The sequence below is a fragment of the Cottoperca gobio genome, chromosome 19, assembly GCF_900634415.1.
Source record: "Cottoperca gobio chromosome 19, fCotGob3.1, whole genome shotgun sequence".
Lineage (NCBI taxonomy): Eukaryota > Metazoa > Chordata > Actinopteri > Perciformes > Bovichtidae > Cottoperca > Cottoperca gobio.
In genome coordinates, this window is record NC_041373.1 from 19,393,738 (window position 1) to 19,413,632 (window position 19,895).

Sequence of the window (19,895 nt, forward strand, 5' to 3'; positions counted from 1 at the left end):
CTTGATGCACGTCTCAAAGCTCCCGAACTGAAACGTAACATCTCTTGGTATATATATATATATATATATATATAACATGTCCTCCTTTTCTCCTGTTACATCACGTTTCTTTAAATTTCTTCTCATTTTCAACCTCTTGTCTCTGTATACCTTCTTCTTCTTCTTCTTCTTCTTCTTCTTCTTCTTCTTCTTCTTCTTCTTCTTCTTCTTCTTCTTCTTCTTCTTCTTCCCTTTCATTCCTTGGTGCCATGGTGACAGTAGTGGAAAACGTGGTGATGTGGGAACTTGGAACATAGGGGGAGGGGGTCTTCCACACACAGCGGGGGGCCATCAGTGTTTGGACAGCTGCTGGTGCCACTTTTACTGGCTCCTTAACAAACACTGGAACTGAAAGAGAAGAGCGATTGAGGAAGATGGGACAGAGGGAGAGCTGGGGTTGACAGGAAGAGAAAGATGGGAGCGATAAGGTAATGGACACAGGAGAGGATGAGAGAGGGAGAGAGGTTGGCAGAGAGCAGGAAGGAGCTAAGAAAGCTTCCCAGCTTGGTGATGAAAACCAGGTAACCATGACACTGTAATGGTTCCAATAAGACATTTTATCACCACTCCTATTTCCCTCTTTCTTCCCACACATCTCTGTATTTCTATCCCCCACACGAAGGAAATCTGAAGAGCAAAAAATGTCTTAACAGTAAATTGAGTTTTGTATTGGACCCATGTAACCCACGTTTAGTTCTTATCTTTAAACTCCAGCAGGGAGGTGGAGTTTCTGTTCCAGCAACCGCAAAATATTGAAAGCAATAAATCTTCACCCCTGGCAAAGTAATTGTTGAGCAATTGGTTTTTAATATTCAAAGATTAAAAGAGATGGAGTTGGCACAATGTACCAAACAATTTGTCCTTAACATATCTGCATTCATGGAAAACATCAATAATAGCAACCAGCACAATGCACCAGGTTAAGTGTGCCTCGACAAAGAGGCAATCCAAAGCACACCACATACACCGTATCACAGGGGCTTGTTTTGATTAGTATAGACCAGCTTCTCCAAGTAGGACAATAATATTCTTATCTAAGTAGTGCAGGGTAGTAAGAAGCACACATACAACACTTTAAATATGTTCCCATGTGTTCTAATTATAGTGATGCTATTACTTGGAAACACAATTTTCATTAAACTAGCAGCATCCTGCACTAACTCATTTGCATGGAACTCCTTCCTTGTTGTTCGTAACCTTACTGTTTTAGTTCCCTCTCATCACTCTCACAGCGTTGTTGTAACATATTACACTTAATGTTTACTTTAATTTAATCGGCATGCTTGTAAAACTGCGGCAATGTCAGCCACCGCCTGAATTTCGTTACCCCTGAAGTAGTGTTAAGGTAAGGATGGCCTCTGAGCGAGCTGAAGGTCCTGAGAGATGCCACAGCGTTAGTATGGTTTAGTATTTAGTCGCAGTTGTAAAGTGACCGGTGAGCGGAGGAGTAATCAGTTGGTTGCAATCTGCAACTGCAACGCTAGATGCAGCCATATCCCACACACTCCATCCATCCATCCTCTACCGCTTATCTGGGGTCGGGTCGTGGGGGCTGCAGCTCCAGTAAGGAACCCCAAACTTCCCTTCTCCGGGCCACATCCTCCCGCTCCGACTGGGGGATCCCGAGGCGTTCCCAGTGAGGAGATATAATCTCTCCACCGAGTCCTGGGTCTTCCCCAGGGTCTCCTCCCAGCTGGACGTGCCTGGAACACCTCCCTAGGGACGCGCCCAGGTGGCTCCTTATTAGATGCCCGAACCACCTCAACTGGCTCCTTTCAATATCCCACACACTGCTCCTTTTAATATTTAATGTATTCAGTATCAATACTGATACTTCTGTCTACTTTGTTTACACAGTACAGCACCTACTGCATGTGTTTGGACATTGTTCTGGAAGAGGACTCTGTTGCTCTTCTTGGGAATTCTCCCTTTTTTCCCTGTTAAAGTTTTTTTGTTGTATTCTTTCCTTTTTTTAATTATTGACATTGTGCAAAAGAAAGAGCATTTCACACGGAGAGAGCATCGTGTGTGTTTTTACACTGGGTTTTGCAGCCAAAGTCCAATTCAATTGAACGTCGACAGCAAATACACTGACCTCAACAACGCATGTCCAATGAGACTCTGACAGGAGGCGGTTTAAGTGGTTTTAGGATGCGGCAGTACTGTTCCCCTGAAGAGTAGAAGAGATAGTGATGGTAGAGAGAGTATCCAACTAAAATAGAAAAAGTCTTTGTATGTTTGTCTGCAACCATTGATCTGATCGACTTCACACTTGGGGGCTGTATTGCTGATGACTCCAGGAAGAGTAGTGTCAAGTGTGAAGCCGTTTGGATGAGAGGTTCTCGAGAAAGCTACAAGCAGCAATACCCAAGGCAAAGCCATCGGCACGGCACTAGTTCTGTTCAAACTCTCACTTGTGCTCTTCAGATAACGCGTGAAGATACAATGTTTGCTTGTGTTCTCACTTGATTGAAATACAGTGATTATTTCTCACCTTATTATCTGCTGTATCCCATCCTACTAGCCATCACCATAACAACAAATAGTGATCGGGGGCAAACGCAGTGTTGGCAGCCTGGAGTTGGGAGCATTGCATCTTGGTATACAGTATATCACCAGCTCTGGGTTTCCTGTCCACATTATACAGGAGACACGTAGCCAAATGGACAGCAGTAACAATGACCAGAGCTCGGCAAACACATGACATCGTCACTGTTTACCGTGTCTGGAGAATGGAGGTCTTACTGGAGTGACTGAGCTATATTTCTAAGGTGGAAGAATGATGTTTTTGTCACCTTGTTTATGTGGGATTTAAAGATTAGATCTGAGTCTATGATAACACCAAGACTTGTGACTTCAGGTTTAATCAAAGGAGTACGTTTCCCCATGTTATTCAGCATCATCTCTCTTTTTGTTACAGGACCTACTAGTAGGATTCCAGTTTTGTTCTCATTTAATTTTAAGAAATTATTGCTGATCCATTTATTTATTGCTGACAGAAAGGTGGTGATGGAAGGTTAGATATTGGCCTATAGTTGGTCAGCGTATTACTGTCTAGGTTAGGTTTCTTTAGCAAGGGTTTTATAACGGCTGTTTTGAAGACATCTGGGAAGATGCCCGTTAGAAGAGACATGTTTATAATATGTAGGACGTGACTTGAAATGCTGTTGAATATCCGCTTAAAGAATGCTGTAGGTATCGGGTCAACACAAGAGGTGGAGGAGTTACATTCCATCACAGTTTTATGAAGCTCAGTTAATGTGATGCAGGTGAATGTTCCCATGGTTACATCACAATGTTTGCAGATGTTCTCTGTGTTTGCATCATAAGTGATGCTGGCTCTGATTGAAGTTATTTTATTATTGAGGAAAAATGCGATTTCTTCACACTTTGATGGAGGACTGCGGAGGGGTGGGGACAGTGTTCGGTAGTTGGTTAATAGTCGAGAATAGTATTCTAGAATTTCCAAAATTCTCTGTGATACTATTAGAAAAGTAATCCTTTCTTGCCAGCTGCATTGCTTTACCATAGGCAGCCATGGATTCTTTGTAGATATCATAGTTAACTGTGAGCTTAGTTTTCCTCCATCTTCCTTCAGCTGCTCTACAAGTCCTCTTAGTCTGAGTAACATTGCTCTTGTTTAACCATGGGGAGATTCTGTCAGTGGATTTATTTTTTACCTTTAATGGAGCAACAATATCCAGGGTAGATGACAAGGTGTTGTTTAGATTTTCAACCATGAGATTTAAGGAGCAGTCTGAGCATGGCTCAAATGATCTCATGATGTTAGAGAATGTTTCCTCTGCTGTGTCATCTAGTATTCTTTGTTTGACCACTGTCTCTCTTTTGGTCTTTGTTAAGAGTAGGTTAGCATAAAAAAAAAACACAGTGATGATCAGATATTGGTAATTCGATTACTGAGACCTTATCGATGTCCAACCTTGTCGTTATCACTAAGTCTAGTGTGTTACCATGCTGATGAGTGGGTTCACTGATATTTTGTTTTAGATCATAGCTGTCTAGTAACATTTCAAGTTCAATAGTCTTGGGATCATTCTTCTTATTGATGTGAATATTTAGGTCTCCATGCAGGATTATTCTTTCACATCTAGTGATGCTGAGTGAAATCAGATCTGAGAATTCCTGTAGAAATAGTGCTGAATATTTTGGTGGCCTGTACAATGTGATGATGAGCAAAGATAATTCTGCTTTGAGCTCAATAGCAAGATATTCAAATGATGTAAATTCACCCAGGTCAATGTCATTACATACAAGCGACGCTGATAAGATAGCGGCAATCCCTCCACCTCTGCCATTTTGCCTGACTGCCTGATAGTATTTATAGTTTGTTGTTTAACCAGGTCTCAACTAGAAACATACAGTGCAAGTTCTTTTGAACTATCATATCATTAATCAAAATTTGGTAGCCAGTGATCTGACATTCAGAAGAGCGACTTTCAGCTGCAGGGAGTCTGTGACAGGAGTCAAAGCCGGTCCTGGCTGTGCACTGATATATCTAAGATAACCAGACGTAGTGCGTGCTGAGTGCTGATTATTTAGTCTGGTAGTAGTCAAGACAGGAACGGCATGACCCGTTTGGGGGGGGGGGTAATGTGCTAGTGTCAATGAGCAGGCTTTTGGCATAAGCCGAGGGGGAGGTGCGGGGGACGTCTGGGAGGGGGGAGAAGAATGGGGGATGATGGTGGGTCATGATGGTTTTGAGCGGGGGGTTATTTGAGGTGTCATTTTAAGACCACCTTTCACCAATTTGTTCATCCTGTCGCTAAAAGGGAGGGGGAGGGGAGGGGGGAGGGTGTCTCAATGCTACTCCACAAAATTTCAACTTCATCCATGTCTGGCGGTGGAGTTGAGGGACTGGGGTCCTTGGTGTGCAGGCTTGTTGTGGCTGGTACTGCAGCAAGGTCACTCGCTCCAGTTGTTTGGACGTCATCATGGTGGTTATCTGCTGTAGTTTCACCTTTGGGGTCCATTGTATTGTTGTATCCTTCTCTTCTAGATGAAATATCTTTGCCTGAAGTACTGCAATCTTCTGTAGATGTCCACGGCTACCGTGCAGGGGGCCATATCCATGAAAATTTAATTAATATTAGCAGAAAGATGCAAGCAGAGGTAAGTAGGGGCAAGAGCTTAGCAGAAAAGCGTCCGCACAGAAAGAAAGCAGGAAGTAAAGTAATATTCCTTTAAACCCCTATCAGCACATAATTAACTATTTCAAACCTACATACGAAGAACTTGCATATTATCCTTCAGTAAAGCTTTATAACAACGTAAAACCTGTAGTTGGCAGTGGATGTTTTCTTGACATATTATGCATTTTACATAACAAATAATTATTGCAACGTATCTATTGGATTTGTAACTCTAATGGAATTTCTGACATAGAATCAGTCATACCTCACATTATGAGATAAAACTGTTTAATAAGAAGAATTTGTGTGTTGGTATTATTCACGTCGTTGGTGGCAGAGCAGCTGCGAGCGAAGAGGACAGAGCTGTGTAGGTGAAGCATGACAGAAGAAGATGAGGAGGAGGATGATTAATGAGGAGCAGTGGAGTGAAAAGGAAGGATTTAGGGTCAGCAGGCCAGTGACGAGGAGAGGGATGAAAGGGTTTTACTATCACAATCAGCACACACAGACCGAGAGATCGGAGCTGTAAACCCTGTCTGTTAGAAGTGTATGTGTATATATATATATATATATATATATATATATATATATATACACACACACACACACACACACATATATATATATATATATATATATATATATATATATGTATGTATACACACACACACATATATATATATATATATATATATATATGTATATGTGTATATACTTATAATATAAGTTATGTTCTCGTTCTTTCATTTCTACCACTTTGACATAGCAACTGCATAACTACATCATACTGAGGACCTTTGACATTATGGGTCCTGCCTTGTCTGTTGGTGGACAGACCGAGAGTTACGATCTTGGTGCTAGAGGTGTAGGGACACTGTACGCATTAACCCGGATTTTAGCTCCAAATTGGTTTTTCCCAATACATTTTAGAATCAAGCCAAATTTATAAAACAAAATACATAGATGCGAACCAAAAACCTGCTCACTGCTGGTTCCCAACTAGCAAACACAGCCGTAAAACCCATTTCAAAACACGAGTCTTAAGAATTGCAAACAGGCCAGTGGAACCAAACTCAAGAAAGTGGTCAATAATAGACGGACTGGCCAAGTTTAGGAGGAGCCAAACAAACAAGAAATTCCAATAGAAAATCCTCCGAATCGTCGGCAGAAGGATAAATACGGTGCAGATCAAAAACAAACAAATGCTGCCCCTCATCATGCTGGCCTTGAGTAGTTCAACAATGATGAGTCAGTATTCAATACCGTGCAGAACTCCATTTATGTTTGTCCTTCTGGAAAGGCTGGGGAAATATTCTTCTATGCAGTATTGTGGGCAGTGGTTAACTTTCAACTTCCAGGAACTCTGCGGCTCTGCAGGTTGATAATTCTCATCCTCCGCTTTCTCAACTTCTCACTCAAACTGTGTACGTACAAACAATATGATTACATCACAGCAGTAAAGGTCATCAGCCACCAACCCGATGCACCTTTCTTCTGCTATGTAACACAACAGCATCTCCCCTTTACCAAAAGGAAAACACTAAAAGGAAACATGTATGTGAAATGTGGCACAATATAAATAAGCAGTAGAGATCCAGAGCCCTGCGCCCACTCATGTACCTGCAGCAACAACAACAACATGTCACTAATCAGACCTGTCTCTGAAATACAGCAGCACACTCAGACTGCGGTGCTCTGCTGATCATACAATCCCAAATAAACTATCCCTACTCTTCCAAACGACAAGGCCATCTAAGTCCTCAATAACCTGGAAAAACAGATGTTGCCAGATGTTGTTCAAAGCTACAGAGACTACAGTAGCTGAGGGGTTCAGCACCAGGCCAGGTTTAGATTGAATGAAAGAAAACTGACGGCAACTTACAGAAGATATACAGCGAGTTTATACAAAAGTCTGATGTTTTATTCCTCTGTGCCATATGGGCACCATTGTTGTCCAAAACCTAATACCAAACAGATAAAAGATGTCGACACCGTGACCTCACATAACTCATTGCTTTGTGGATGAAGGTTTAAAGCCTCGAGTTTGATATTTTGGCTGTCTCCATCTTGGTTTTTGGCCATAATTAAAAAAAATAGACATGTTGTATTGAAGAAGATTTGTAACTAGAGATTGAGACATAAACTCATCAGGAAAATATTACTGAGGTAATAAATCAAGTGAGAAGTAGAAACATTTTCTCATAGACTTCTATACAATCTGACTTAACTTTGCAGCCAGTGGAGCCGCCCCCTCCATGTGATATTCATGAGTTTGCAGCTTCATCAGAACATTCATCTGGTGCTTACTTTATGTTCACAGTGTCACTTGTCAGAAGATGTGTAACATGCATTGCTTCTTTGAATATTATTGATTTCTAGTAAGTCACAATAAATGTGACCTTATGTTTTATTGATTTCTGAGGCTTTAGTTCATCTTTTTCTTAAATCAACATCACTGGCCCTGGTTTTTACTCAAGGTGACTTGGTGAATATTATATACAACATTAGATTTATTATCATCCATTGTATCCATGTAAATTACCTCAAAGTTGAATCAATATTTTACAGATTGTAAAAGTGCACAACATGCGTTTTATCAGCATCATACAATTACACACACGGTTTGTCATTTGTGTGTGTGTGGGTGAGTGTAGCTTGTAGCACAAGCTCTGTGCAGTGTATGCACACACAGCCCTGTCATGGTTAAATGGTTTGGGAAGTTCAATTGGATAGAAATGGATTCGGGGCTTTTGGCCTTTGAAAGCGTCCAGTGACTGAGGAAGCACCCTGAGCAATAGTCCAGATCATTTGACATTTGCACGCCAGATCATTCCAATTTACAGTCGCCTACATGGCAAAACTAGACACTTGGAATGCACTCATAGAAATAATTTACTTGTGTCTGAGAATGCATCTGCGACAGAGAAGCAAACAGAAGGAAAGATGGTGACGAGGAGAGAGAGAGATGAAGGCAGATTGTGATTAGAACGGACAGGGAGGTAAAGACCACTGAGATGATGCAATGTTTAATTGTAGTCAATTAAGAAATTGGGCACATTTAAAAGGCAATTATGACTTTAATTACATTTTTACGTAAGAAAACATTATTAAATAATAAAAAAGCCCATTCAATTTGCCACCCACAGAGAAGAATACAATTTATTTTTGGGGTTATTAGCCAGCTGTCATCTGTTGCACAGTGCTGCCGCAAATTAAGGCACAACAAATAATATTTTTGGCACACGTTTGCAGTGAAATAAATATATCTACCAATTAATAAATTACAAATTCGATTAGCTTTTCGTTGCATTGTTTAAAGTGGCTATAGTGAATGATCACCCAACTCTTTAGTTCATCAGCTCTACAGAGTTTTATAGTCTTTCAGCTATTTCTTTTGGTTCTGTGTACTGTTTTGGTTCAATACCGTTATTTCCAGAAGCAGCCGGCAGCTGTTTTTAGACAAAATATGCAAAATCACATCTCATCCCTGCCCAACACTAAGAATCAGGCCAATAAAGTAACAAAGTGGAGCATTTAGCAGCTGGAGGTGACCATTTTGATAAACCTTAGCTCTAGTGTTTAAGCATATTAGCTGCAAGTCACTGACTTTACAATAAAAAGTTACCCACAGCTCGGAAGGTAAAACAAAAGACTAGATATCGTCATGCTGCAACATAAATGTGTCAAATGAAGTGAACATGTTTGCACTTGCTGCAGTTACTTTCCCCTCTGTCCTACAAAGCTGCTCCTGAATGTGCTTGAAAGTCATGTTTTCTGCTGTATTTGGTCGGTGTGGCGTGAGAAGAGGAGGAGAGATCACTCGGTTATCCAAACCATTCCCGGTGCATCCATAATGTCTCCAGCACTCCTCCCTCTTGTATGTGCAGGCATTTCTTTGGGCAGCTGTAACATATCAAGACATGACGCCCTTTAGTTTGTTTGCTGGCTGAAGTTACCCAACAGATCCGTCTGTTTGATGAACACTGATCACTTTGTTTTACGTCAAGCACATGTGATATTGTCTGTGCAGCCTCCAGTTTGTGCTAATTACATTGTGTTGGACCATTAACTGTGTTGTCATGACGTTAACAGATATTACAATGCTGATAATTGCGTCGATATAGAAGCAAATCCAGGACATTTAATTTATTTTAGATGAGCGTTGTAGCCCTGCGTCCCTGAGGCTGCACACACACTGTAGACTTGATGACAGACGTCCTAATCAGACCTGAGGCAGCTAGCAGAGATCTAATCTGTCATAAACCTATTTATCTTATAAATTCCTCTTTGATTCAAACATCTTGTGTGTAACTGAGTGCAATGCTTCACAGGAGGATCGGAGTCAAGTGATGCTCGACCCACAAATGTGAGGGTTTTGTTTATGACGCCCGGTGATTTTCAGGCTAACATAATTAGCATTTTTCAACAGTTTTGATTAGCCTCATTGTTTTAGTGTGGAGTGTCTTTGTTAGGTTTTGTCGGATGCATCTCCTGACAATTTTATTCTCTTCCGTTTTGTAAATGCATCCAACTGAAGTATTCTCTCTGAATACTAACGGGTGTTAAGCAGAGTAATCAGTGTCCATTATCAGCCTCTGTGAGTGGAGAGAACTGCCTCCCCTCGAGCTACTCTGGCCACCGAATGGCCTCTCACTCCCCCTCTGCACACCTGGCTCTGCAAAGTGCCCGTGATTAATGCATCGTCTGTCTGTTTGAAGAAATCCTGTGGAATACTTATCTGTGTATGAATGTTGCACAGTGTTTGCTTGATAATGTTCTTAACATTATTCTCCTCTGTCGTGCAGATAAAATTGATAATGGAGATGTGTACCAGAGGAGGAGAGGACCTCATTCGCCAAACTCAGACGGACAGGAAACAGGAAGTAAGCAACAGGAAGAGGTCCGGCAGACAGCAAGCAGATGGCGACGAATCGTTCTCCTCATCCTTGCCATCACCATCCACAATATTCCAGGTGAGGACGAGCCAGAGGGCTGTCGAAAATAGCTGGCGGTTTGCACATGTGTAGCCCATAATCAGTCCATTAAAGGCCAAACCCAGGTTATGTTTCTTTTGGATCTTCTCGCCAAGCCTGAGCGGCGACAGAACGAGATGAATGCCATGCTTGTGGCTTCTGTGAAACAGGAAGTGAAGCCTCTAGAAAAAGGAGACAACAGCTACGTTCTAGCAAAGACCTTCTGTAGAAGGCGCAAAAGCAAAATGAGGCAAACACTGGACCAAGAGACCCATTTTGGAAGATGGAAGATGTGAAGAAAACGCCTTTCCAACTGAAATCAAAGCCGTGTTTTTATTACATGTTAAAACTACAGGAAACTTTTGGGATGCAGTTCATCTTCTTGATAATAATATTTAAGTAAATATTTTTGCCACCAAGATTGAGTTGATTTATGTGTCTGGTAGCAAGTGGCTTAAAAACATTTGGATGACCAGGGGTGTTACTAATAGAAACAAAAACAAAGAATCAAGAAGCTCAAGTAAACATGAAGGTAACAGAGAAACAAGCTGAGCTGAAAACACAAACAACCCAACTGGGAAGTTTGTTTGACCGAAGTTCAGGTTTATTGAGTTCTCAGGTGAGATTTACATTTTGTGTGGAAAGACTCACCTGGTGCTGAGCTCCACAGAGGGCCAACAAGGAGCCACATACTGCACTAAATATTGTTAATCAGCACATGAGTTCATACTGAAATGCTCACTAAATGTCAAAACTTACCTTCAAATATTTATTGTGAATAGACCTGGCGAGGAGAGCGGTTTCTCCTGGGATACACATTCCATTACTGAACACAACACAAACCTCAGCCAGTCGCCATCCTGTCACTCTAATGAGCTAATTAGACTAATGACCTGTCAATCAAACATCAAAGGGGCGACGCCCAGCGAAGAGCTGTGTTCAATATTTGGAGTCAGTGATGAAGCAACAGCAACGTTTGACTGGAAGTAAAGATTGATGTCATCGTGCTGACGGCTGAACACTCGTCTTATCGGAGCGTCTGGGCTGCGACGGGAACTGTTGGCAGTGTGCAGCGATAAGTCCCACTCAGACCACAACACAGATAATCTTTACTTGATTTAAAGGCTAAAGCAGTTTCTCTTTTGTTTTTCACAACAAAGTCTTTCCTCAAACATATTATCTTCTGTTGTTTCATCTCTGCAGAAACGTTGCACTCGAGCCGTGTGTTGATTTATATTGCAGGAGGTTCGTTGCTTTGGCAAAGTTTCCACGACACAATTTCAACGTGCAAAACTTTAAATCCAAAAGGCAAAACTGACTTTGAAGCTCATCTCAGTTTCACATTTTATATTTATTTATGGATCTCACTTTTAGTTACAAAGATTGAAAGACTAATGGATGCAATAATTGATAAGATTCAGGTTTGATAACATGCCATCAAACCTACACAAGAATAATATGCTGTTTAGCTTTTAAATGGTTTAAAAGGTATTTACTGAATGTGTGTTTTGAATGTATTATGTCTGACTAACTGCACCTTTCAAAAAATATCAAACAGTTTTTTTGAGTTAAACGGTGAAATGCAAAACAATGATTTTGTCCCACCTCTGTGGTTTAACGCTATATTTTATAACGCTATATTTTATAATGCTATAATATTATAGCTTTCTGAATTTTAGATGAAATATCTATGATTGTGTGTCTTGAATGACGACAAGCCTCGTGTTCGATACAGAACAGAAGCAGCATCCTGATGCAGTGAAGCGTAATTATCTACAGTAATACAGAACATTCAATACTTCTTACTTCTTATTTGTATAATTGTAATGAAATTAGCAAAGCATACTATGGATGAGAATTAGATACTCTTAGACGACATCATTATTAATCTATTAATTAATTATTTTAATCTGCAACAATGATTAAACATTAGTGACAAACATATACAGTGCTGTGTTAGTGTGATAAACTTCCTGCACGATATTTTTGTTAATTTCATTTATTTTGTGTGCTATGCAAGATTTTGAGGCCTAAATTAGAAGTATAACATTTTATGTTTAGAGTTTTGCAAACATCTCAGTATGTTATTGTTTTTGCTGCGGCCTCATTTAATCAGGCTTTTATCTTTCACACCCCGACATTCATCTGATGGTTTGATTAAATGTGGAATATCTAACGCATCATGAGCGGAGCATTGAGCGATGCACTATTATTGATTTCACACACCAAAGTGTTGCCCTCATAATTAATGAGAAACTTCAATTGAAGTAGTTTGAATGAGTTTCTACATTACGTTCGAGTGATTTCCATCAGAAACAGCAATAACCTATTTACAGTGTGCAGTGATTGCTTGCAACAGGAAGTGTGGATAAAAAGCAAATTAGGGACACACGTCGTGTGGAGGAGGAGAGTAAATGCTCATTAATGAGTAGAACCGTTTACGGGACACAAAGGGACTCTGCACACATTATTCATTTTCTCTTTAAGGCTTCGATCTGTGAGACCTGCAGGATGTGCGCACGCTTTTCTGGTCACTGCATACAATTACATTCTCGTAATATGTATATAATATTTAATATGCAGAAAGTGTTTGGATACAAACACACTTAGAGCCTTCCATGCTCATGCAGATATAATTGCACACACGTGTACGTATGCTCAGAACACACATTTGTAGGTGGAGATACAGAGATCACCTGTCTCATCACATAACGTATCATCGAGGGCTTCAAACCTCTGATGGACCAAGAGAAGAACACTTGTAACACAAATATGATTGTTTTAAAGGAAGTAATTCATTCATTCATAGCTTGATTTTACAAAACATGGCAAAAATGGATTTTGTTATTTTTTATTTATGGAGTGATACAAAGAGATTTCCTAACATGTAAAAACCTTTGACTGTAATGTGTCAACAAAATGAAACAAGAACTTTGAACCGGTTTTATCCAAAGTTCACATTTTCATTCAGAAAATGTGTTTAAGATAGCATATATTTTATATATATAATAAGATAATTTATGTTTAGCATATTTAAACATAACATTCAAGAAAACTTGTAATACAATTTTTTTTAAATAATAATAATAATTTTAATATAATATTATTAATAATATCATTTTTAATATTAGAATTCCTATAATTATTATATAATAATTTGTATTTTTAATATTACAACAATAATAATAATAATAATAATAATAATAATAGTTATTATTTTTTATATTATAATTATAATTTGTATTTTTTATATAATAATAATAATAATCATTTGTGTTATTATTATTTACATATTTTAATAATAATAATACTTATTATTATTATTATTATTATTTTAATACAATAATATTAATAATAACATGTTTAATATTATATTATAACTATAATTATTATATTATAATAATTATTATATTATTTTAAATATTAGAACAATAATAATAATAATAGTTATTCTTTTTTATAGTATTATTTGTATTATTATTTTTAATATAATAATAATAATCATTTGTCTTATTATTATTTACATATTTTAATCATTATTATTATTAGTAATAGTAGTATTTTAATACTATAATTTCAATTGTTATTATCATACACTTTTAGATTGTTAATACCTCAGTGCAGAAGTAAGCTGTGACCCAGATCATTCGTTTTAAAGCTGTACATCTCTGTGAGGGATATATCTCCTTGTTTTTGATAGTGTGTATTCTCTTCTGCATCCCACACATGGGCCCGTCTGTGAATTATTACATTTTTGCCAAGATAGTATATTTGAATAGTTTCACAGTGATGGATGTGTGCATGTCTCAGGGTTAGAACTCCTCTGGAGCTCCTAAATATTGGCTGAGATGGGATTGATTTCTTAAGTAGAGGAAGGTGATGAAATGCTCTGACTCCGGCTGCGTTTGGATTTGTTTGCTTGCGTCTTCATATTATTGTTTATGCCCCGGTGGGCCCCTGACTTTAGCGACGCGTTTTAATTCCTGAGTGTGTATAAAGGACGATGTAGTTTCATTACTTCTCTAGTTACGCAGTAAGGGGAAGGTTATTCACGCTCACTTCTAAATGTTAATCATTACTAATAAAAATGTAAAGTAATATTTACCATGCTTTGACATTGTTGAATTTCCGTGATATGTGTGATTTTGCAGCACCAAATTGCAATAAGAGGGATGTCTGGCTTCTTTGAAGTGCTTCTTCACCGTAATAACACCGTGCATCCTTCACCGTAATAACACCGTGCATCCTTCCTCTTAGTGGCTCCTCTCTGTCAAAACCCAATTTTGTGATCCAGGCTGATGAAAGAGGTCGACCTGTATTTTACATACAAATCTCGTTTCGGCTTTAATACTGATATTTTGGAGGCCTTTTTGTTTTTACTTTATTCGGTGCTGGGCATTTAGTGAGTGCTTTTCCCCATGCCGTGATAAGTGCACTTATTTTTTGACACCTAGCTGTCCAAGTGGGAACAGACACAGCTCACCTTGGTGGTGTGAATGCATTGTTCTCTTCCTCTTGAACAACACAAACAGCAGCTGCGTCGTAACGTGCCGATCTTCAAAGAGGCTGTGAACTCTGCACGGACAGAAGTTTGGTGAAGGTCCGTCAAACTGAGCGGGAGATTGATGGTCGTCCTTTCTCCTCCACCATTAGGGTTGATCCCTGTTAGTGTGATGGATGGGGCAAGGTCGCTGACAGCTACTGTGAATAAAAGAGAAACATTAATCTCTTAATAGTTCTGGAAATAGAGTTGAAGATCTTTTTTAAACACGTGAAACTAATGTTGAGGGAAGACTGTTTAAATATATATATTCTTATCCAAATAAACTTGACTGAACATTACTTTATATTGGATTATGTTACTTTTATAGACCTAAGGAGATACATTTCCTCTCAGAATGAAAAACACAGTCTCTAAGTACAAAGTATCAAATATACCAAAGCATAAATTAGGGAGTTGTTAGCATTATTCAGGAATTATCAGTCATTTTAATTATTTCACATCAAATGTATCAGGTTGTTATTTCCTTCACAAGTCAATGATTGGTGAACAGAAAACTATATTAATAACCCACTTAACAAGCGAAAATGTCATATATACATATAATAGTAAACTGAACATCATTAGTTTTATAACTGTTGGTTGGATAAAGCTAAATATTTACACACTGGCCTCTGTTTTCATTATTTTCTGACATTTTATTGATGAAAAAAAAAAGATAAATTGAGGAAATAATCAGCGTATGAATAGATACGTCAACAAGGAAAGTGTAAGCTGCAACCTTAAACTACACTAAAGGCTCCGAAGAAATAGCGTTTGTAGGTCCAGAACAAACGAATAAGGAACCGGTTGCTGATAAATGGCGGGTAAAATACACCTGGGGGCCTGTACTATGAAGCTCACGTAAATGTTACACAAGATCAGAAACTGAAGCAGAAACATTGAGTGTAGAATTATTTTACGGAGTCGCTCTTAATATAAGTGATGAGTTACTACAAATAACGTTTCTTTAGATGTTGTAGTCTTGCAATGATTTAGTCGTCGTTTTAAGTAATTTGTATTTTCTTCTCCAGATTATTGTACATTTTGAAATGACACTTTGCTACTTCTGATGACGGGAGGATGAAAAAGCAACGGCATAACGAGCGATGAGAGGAAACTTGTGAAAATCTCGGCCCAAACCAGATGGGAAAAAAGAGTCAAATTAACTCAACAGTTCTGCAGAAGTAAAACAAAAAGGGAAAGGGAGCTGAGCGAGAGGAGAAGCAGTAATGGAAGACTAGACGAGGTTAAAGGAAAGTGTGATGGAAATGTGACAGTGGGCTGTCAGCAGCAGTATCGTCAGACTCGTTTAGAAGAGCATACAACATACAGCATGAATCTGACACACACACACACACACACACACACACACAAAACCAGCCGAGTTTCCGCTAGGGATTGTGAAAACACAGAAAAGAGGAACACAGGTGACGATATCAACGTCTCTCATTTCTGCTGATAGAAATGATGACTCGGCTTCTTTCTCTGAACTGGTCTTCACTGCTTGCCCGTACCTTTCTACTGGAGCTTTTTTTAGACTTTTAATGCATGTTCGTTTGAAAAACCCTCTGATACAGTAGGAACATTTCAGAACGTATCAATGTTCAGATTCCCCGAAAAAACCTTGTTGTTCTCACAAAAGTGAGAAATTAATGGAAAAACCAACATTAGGTTTCTAAGAAAGCCTCCAGAGCAGATTCAACGTTCTTCTTCATAGCATCAGTGAAACTGGGCTGAACATCATTCTTCTGGAAGATATTCCCCCTTTTACCGTTTGATAATGGTGGTGGAGAGCAATGTCTAACATGATCTGGTGACTGTGAAGGTGATATGACTTGCATCATTTTCATACTCATCAAACCGTTGAGTGACCCGTTGTCCCCTGTGGATGGGGAAATGTTCCATCAAAGGGTGCAGGAGTTCACTCAGAACAACTTTGTATTTATATTTACTTTGCAGCGACCCTCATCTCTCACGCTGGTACCATGTTTTATGACAGTCCATCCAATTCTGTAGTTGCTGAGAGGTTTTAATGCAAAACCACACAATCCGCCTCACAGCAGCAGTGGAGACGATCATCAAAGTCATCGGGGTACATTATCTGGAAACCTTCATCGCTATGCTGCTAACACTATATGAAGAATCAGGGTATCACCAAAATGATTAGGATTCAATCTCCAGGGGCCGCGGATATCTGCACAAATGGCATGGCAATCCATCCAATAGCTGTTCAGATATTTCATTAAAAAGCAAAAAAGTCAACCTTGTGGTACTATAGGAAAAGTCAGGAAATCTCTGCCTCTGGGGACCGTTCAGTGTCTTTACACAACCTCATTTACAATCCATCCCATAGCTTTCCATCAGGACCAATGTGACGAAGAGTCACAAAAACCAGTGTTGGTAAACCGTAAATGAATGTAATGTAAAGCGTGAAATTCTGCATTGACTTCTTCCAACCATTCACTCAGAAGGGACAGAAAGGATTGTGGTGTTTTTGGACCAACAGATGTTCCATCAATGTTGCTTCAAACGTGAGATGTGGAACTAAGACACAGAAGCACAGGTTTGGTTTTGTTCCCTATTGTAACAATCCATGAGATATCACTTTAACTGCCATGAGATTCCGGCAAAACCCTAAAACACGAGTCTCATGAGTAAAAGCTGGCAGATGTGGGGATGTTTAGTGCTTCCCTTCGAGCCCTGGACTCTGTTTTCGAACAAAAACTTCCAGCTCAGTGGACTTGCAAAACAGCCCCAGCTCACATTTCCAGCTGTGTGGCGGTACTACAGGTGAGCAGCTGTCGGAAAACCTTTACTCTGCGTCCAAAAGAGCAGATGATACAACTATTTCTCTTACTGATGTGTAACCTTTTCCATATGTCAAAAACCTGTTGGACCAAAAGAAGAATCATTGTTGTGCTCTCTGTTTGAATCAGATAAGATTTGTAAAAATCTCTACTCTGCCTGTAGCCCTGTACCAGCAACAAGGGCACTCTCTCAGCTCATGTTTTATTCAAAATCAGTTGAAGGTGTTTCAGCGCAGAAAGAGTTTTCTTCTTTTTCCGACAGTTCCAGGGGATTAAGATAAATAGTGAACGCAACGTAACCGAAGGGTGCTTTTGCCCATAATGGCTCGACAATATGTCCGCCTGTTATGGGCCGGTGGGAAGTTGATAAGAACCGGTGTGCATTGTTATCGGAGGGAACGACAGGTGTTAGATTATGATGAAAGTGGCCTCTTGGCTCTTGAGGTCTGCAGCTGCAGGGCCATCAGGATAGTCGCTTGCCTTTGCAGGTTCTCTCGACTCTTTCTTTCATCTCTGTTTTGCTTCTTCTTAATTCTGTCTTAAACTCATCGTTATCTTTGCCACTTGTTCTTGGTTTAAGGCAGTAAAGCTTGATGTAGGCTATTAATATTGCAGGAAGAGAGAGACACATAACAGTGGAATAAAACACAGGAATGGAGAGAAGTTGTTGAAAGAGATTCTGGCATAAAAGAGAAAAGATAGCTAATTACTACGATATAATATAAATACTTCGAAGCGTTAAGTGCCCCACTTTTTGTTTCGTACTCACGACACTTACTCCATTTGCAAAAGCAAAAAGGGAGCAAAACTAAAAGTCTGCAGCTACACCAGAAGTTCTGTAAGGTCATAAAGGTGCTTTCACTAACATGGTGCTTAAGGTGGTGATGGTCTGGTGGTACGCCTTCCAAAACCAGAAGGTCTTGAGTTCAATATCAGGCTGCCACCATTGTACCCCTGAGCAAAGTACTTAACCCTGAGGTGCTCCAGGGAGACTGTCCCTGTAGTTAGTTCACTGTGAGTCGCTCTGGATAAGAGTGTCCGCTAAAATGACCTGTAATGGTGACAGCCCTGCCCCCGAGGTAGGGAGTTGATTGGCCGCTATAGATTTCCGTTTTACTGCAGCAACCGCAGGAACCAGAGGAATAGTTTGACATTTTGGGAAGCATGTGTGTTCACTTTCTTGTCGAAAGATAGATAAGTCGAATGATAACGATAAATATGAAGCTACAGCTAGCAGCTGGTTAGTTTAGCTTAGCCTAGCACAATGACTGGAAACAGAGGGAAACTGCTAGCCTTGCTCTGTCCAAAACTAACAAGAGCTGCCTATCACCACCTCTGTAGCTCGCTTACTAAGACGTAATAACTTGTGGTTTAATATGTAGTGTAAGAAGTGTGCAGGATTATTTCTTGGCTGGGCCCGGTGCCTTCCTGGGGTCTCGGCTGGTTGCCCAGCAACGTCTTTGTGTTGAGCTGAGCTTCATATTCATCAGGCTGACATGACATTGGTATCAACTTCTCATCCAACTTTTGGCAATAAAGTGAATAAGGGTATGTTTCTTGTTAACTATTCCTTTGAACAGGACCTGATTTTACACAAAATGTGCTATATTTGTCCACTGTGCAAAGACAAAGGTATTGTAAAGCAATATGTTCGGCTTCATCGGCTTCAGAGTTACATTAGGTAGCCAATGAATGTTTATGGTATTAGTGTCTATTTGTCTAGTTAGCCATATTGCTAAACAGTCCCTCTCTTTGAAGCTCCAACCCTCAATCTTCCAATGATGTGATGACATCAGAAGGTGGCAGTAAAATGGTGGATCCTAGTGTCATGGCCTTGTAGCTCTCTGGAAGCATCTGACTGCTCATTAAGCACAAGAAAACAAAATTGTTGAACAGAAGAAATGTAGAATAATGTTAGTATAACTTTCAGTGTTTTGGGATTTGATCAGTGGGGTCACATGTCACTCAACTATCTGGAGGCACAACTCTGATGCTTGCTCCTATGTTAGGTTGTTATGGTTCAGCTTTGTGATAACATAACTGTTAATCGCATGACAGCACGTGATTACTTGTCAGAATTTGAAGTAGACGTAATTCCTTTTCTCTACCTTTTTGGTATGAAATGCAAAATAGCCTGTAGATCTGACTGCACGTGCCCTTCTGAAACACAGGGTTACACACATGTATGCATCAAGCACTGTGACCTTTTCACTTTCAGTTTGAATGGTGTGTACTTTAAGTATGCATGACAGGCATTTCAAATGAGGCGAATGGGACATCAGAGGAGAGGGATGCTGCCCGGGGTGCACAGAGCATGCAAAGAGGGACGGGCTCCATACGGTGGTCACAACGGTAGAGATCCCTCTTAGTGCAGCTTTCCGTA

The 19,895-nt window shown here is 39.7% G+C and overlaps 1 protein-coding gene across 1 annotated transcript in view; it reads left to right on the plus strand.

Moving 5' to 3' along the window:
* Nucleotides 1-19,895, plus strand: part of slc39a11 (solute carrier family 39, member 11) — a 43,447-nt gene that overhangs the window by 17,168 nt on the left and 6,384 nt on the right. The window contains exon 5 of the mRNA XM_029456766.1: nt 9,949-10,162. Coding sequence (XP_029312626.1) covers nt 9,949-10,162 — 214 coding nt within the window. The remainder of the gene's footprint in view (nt 1-9,948; nt 10,163-19,895) is intronic.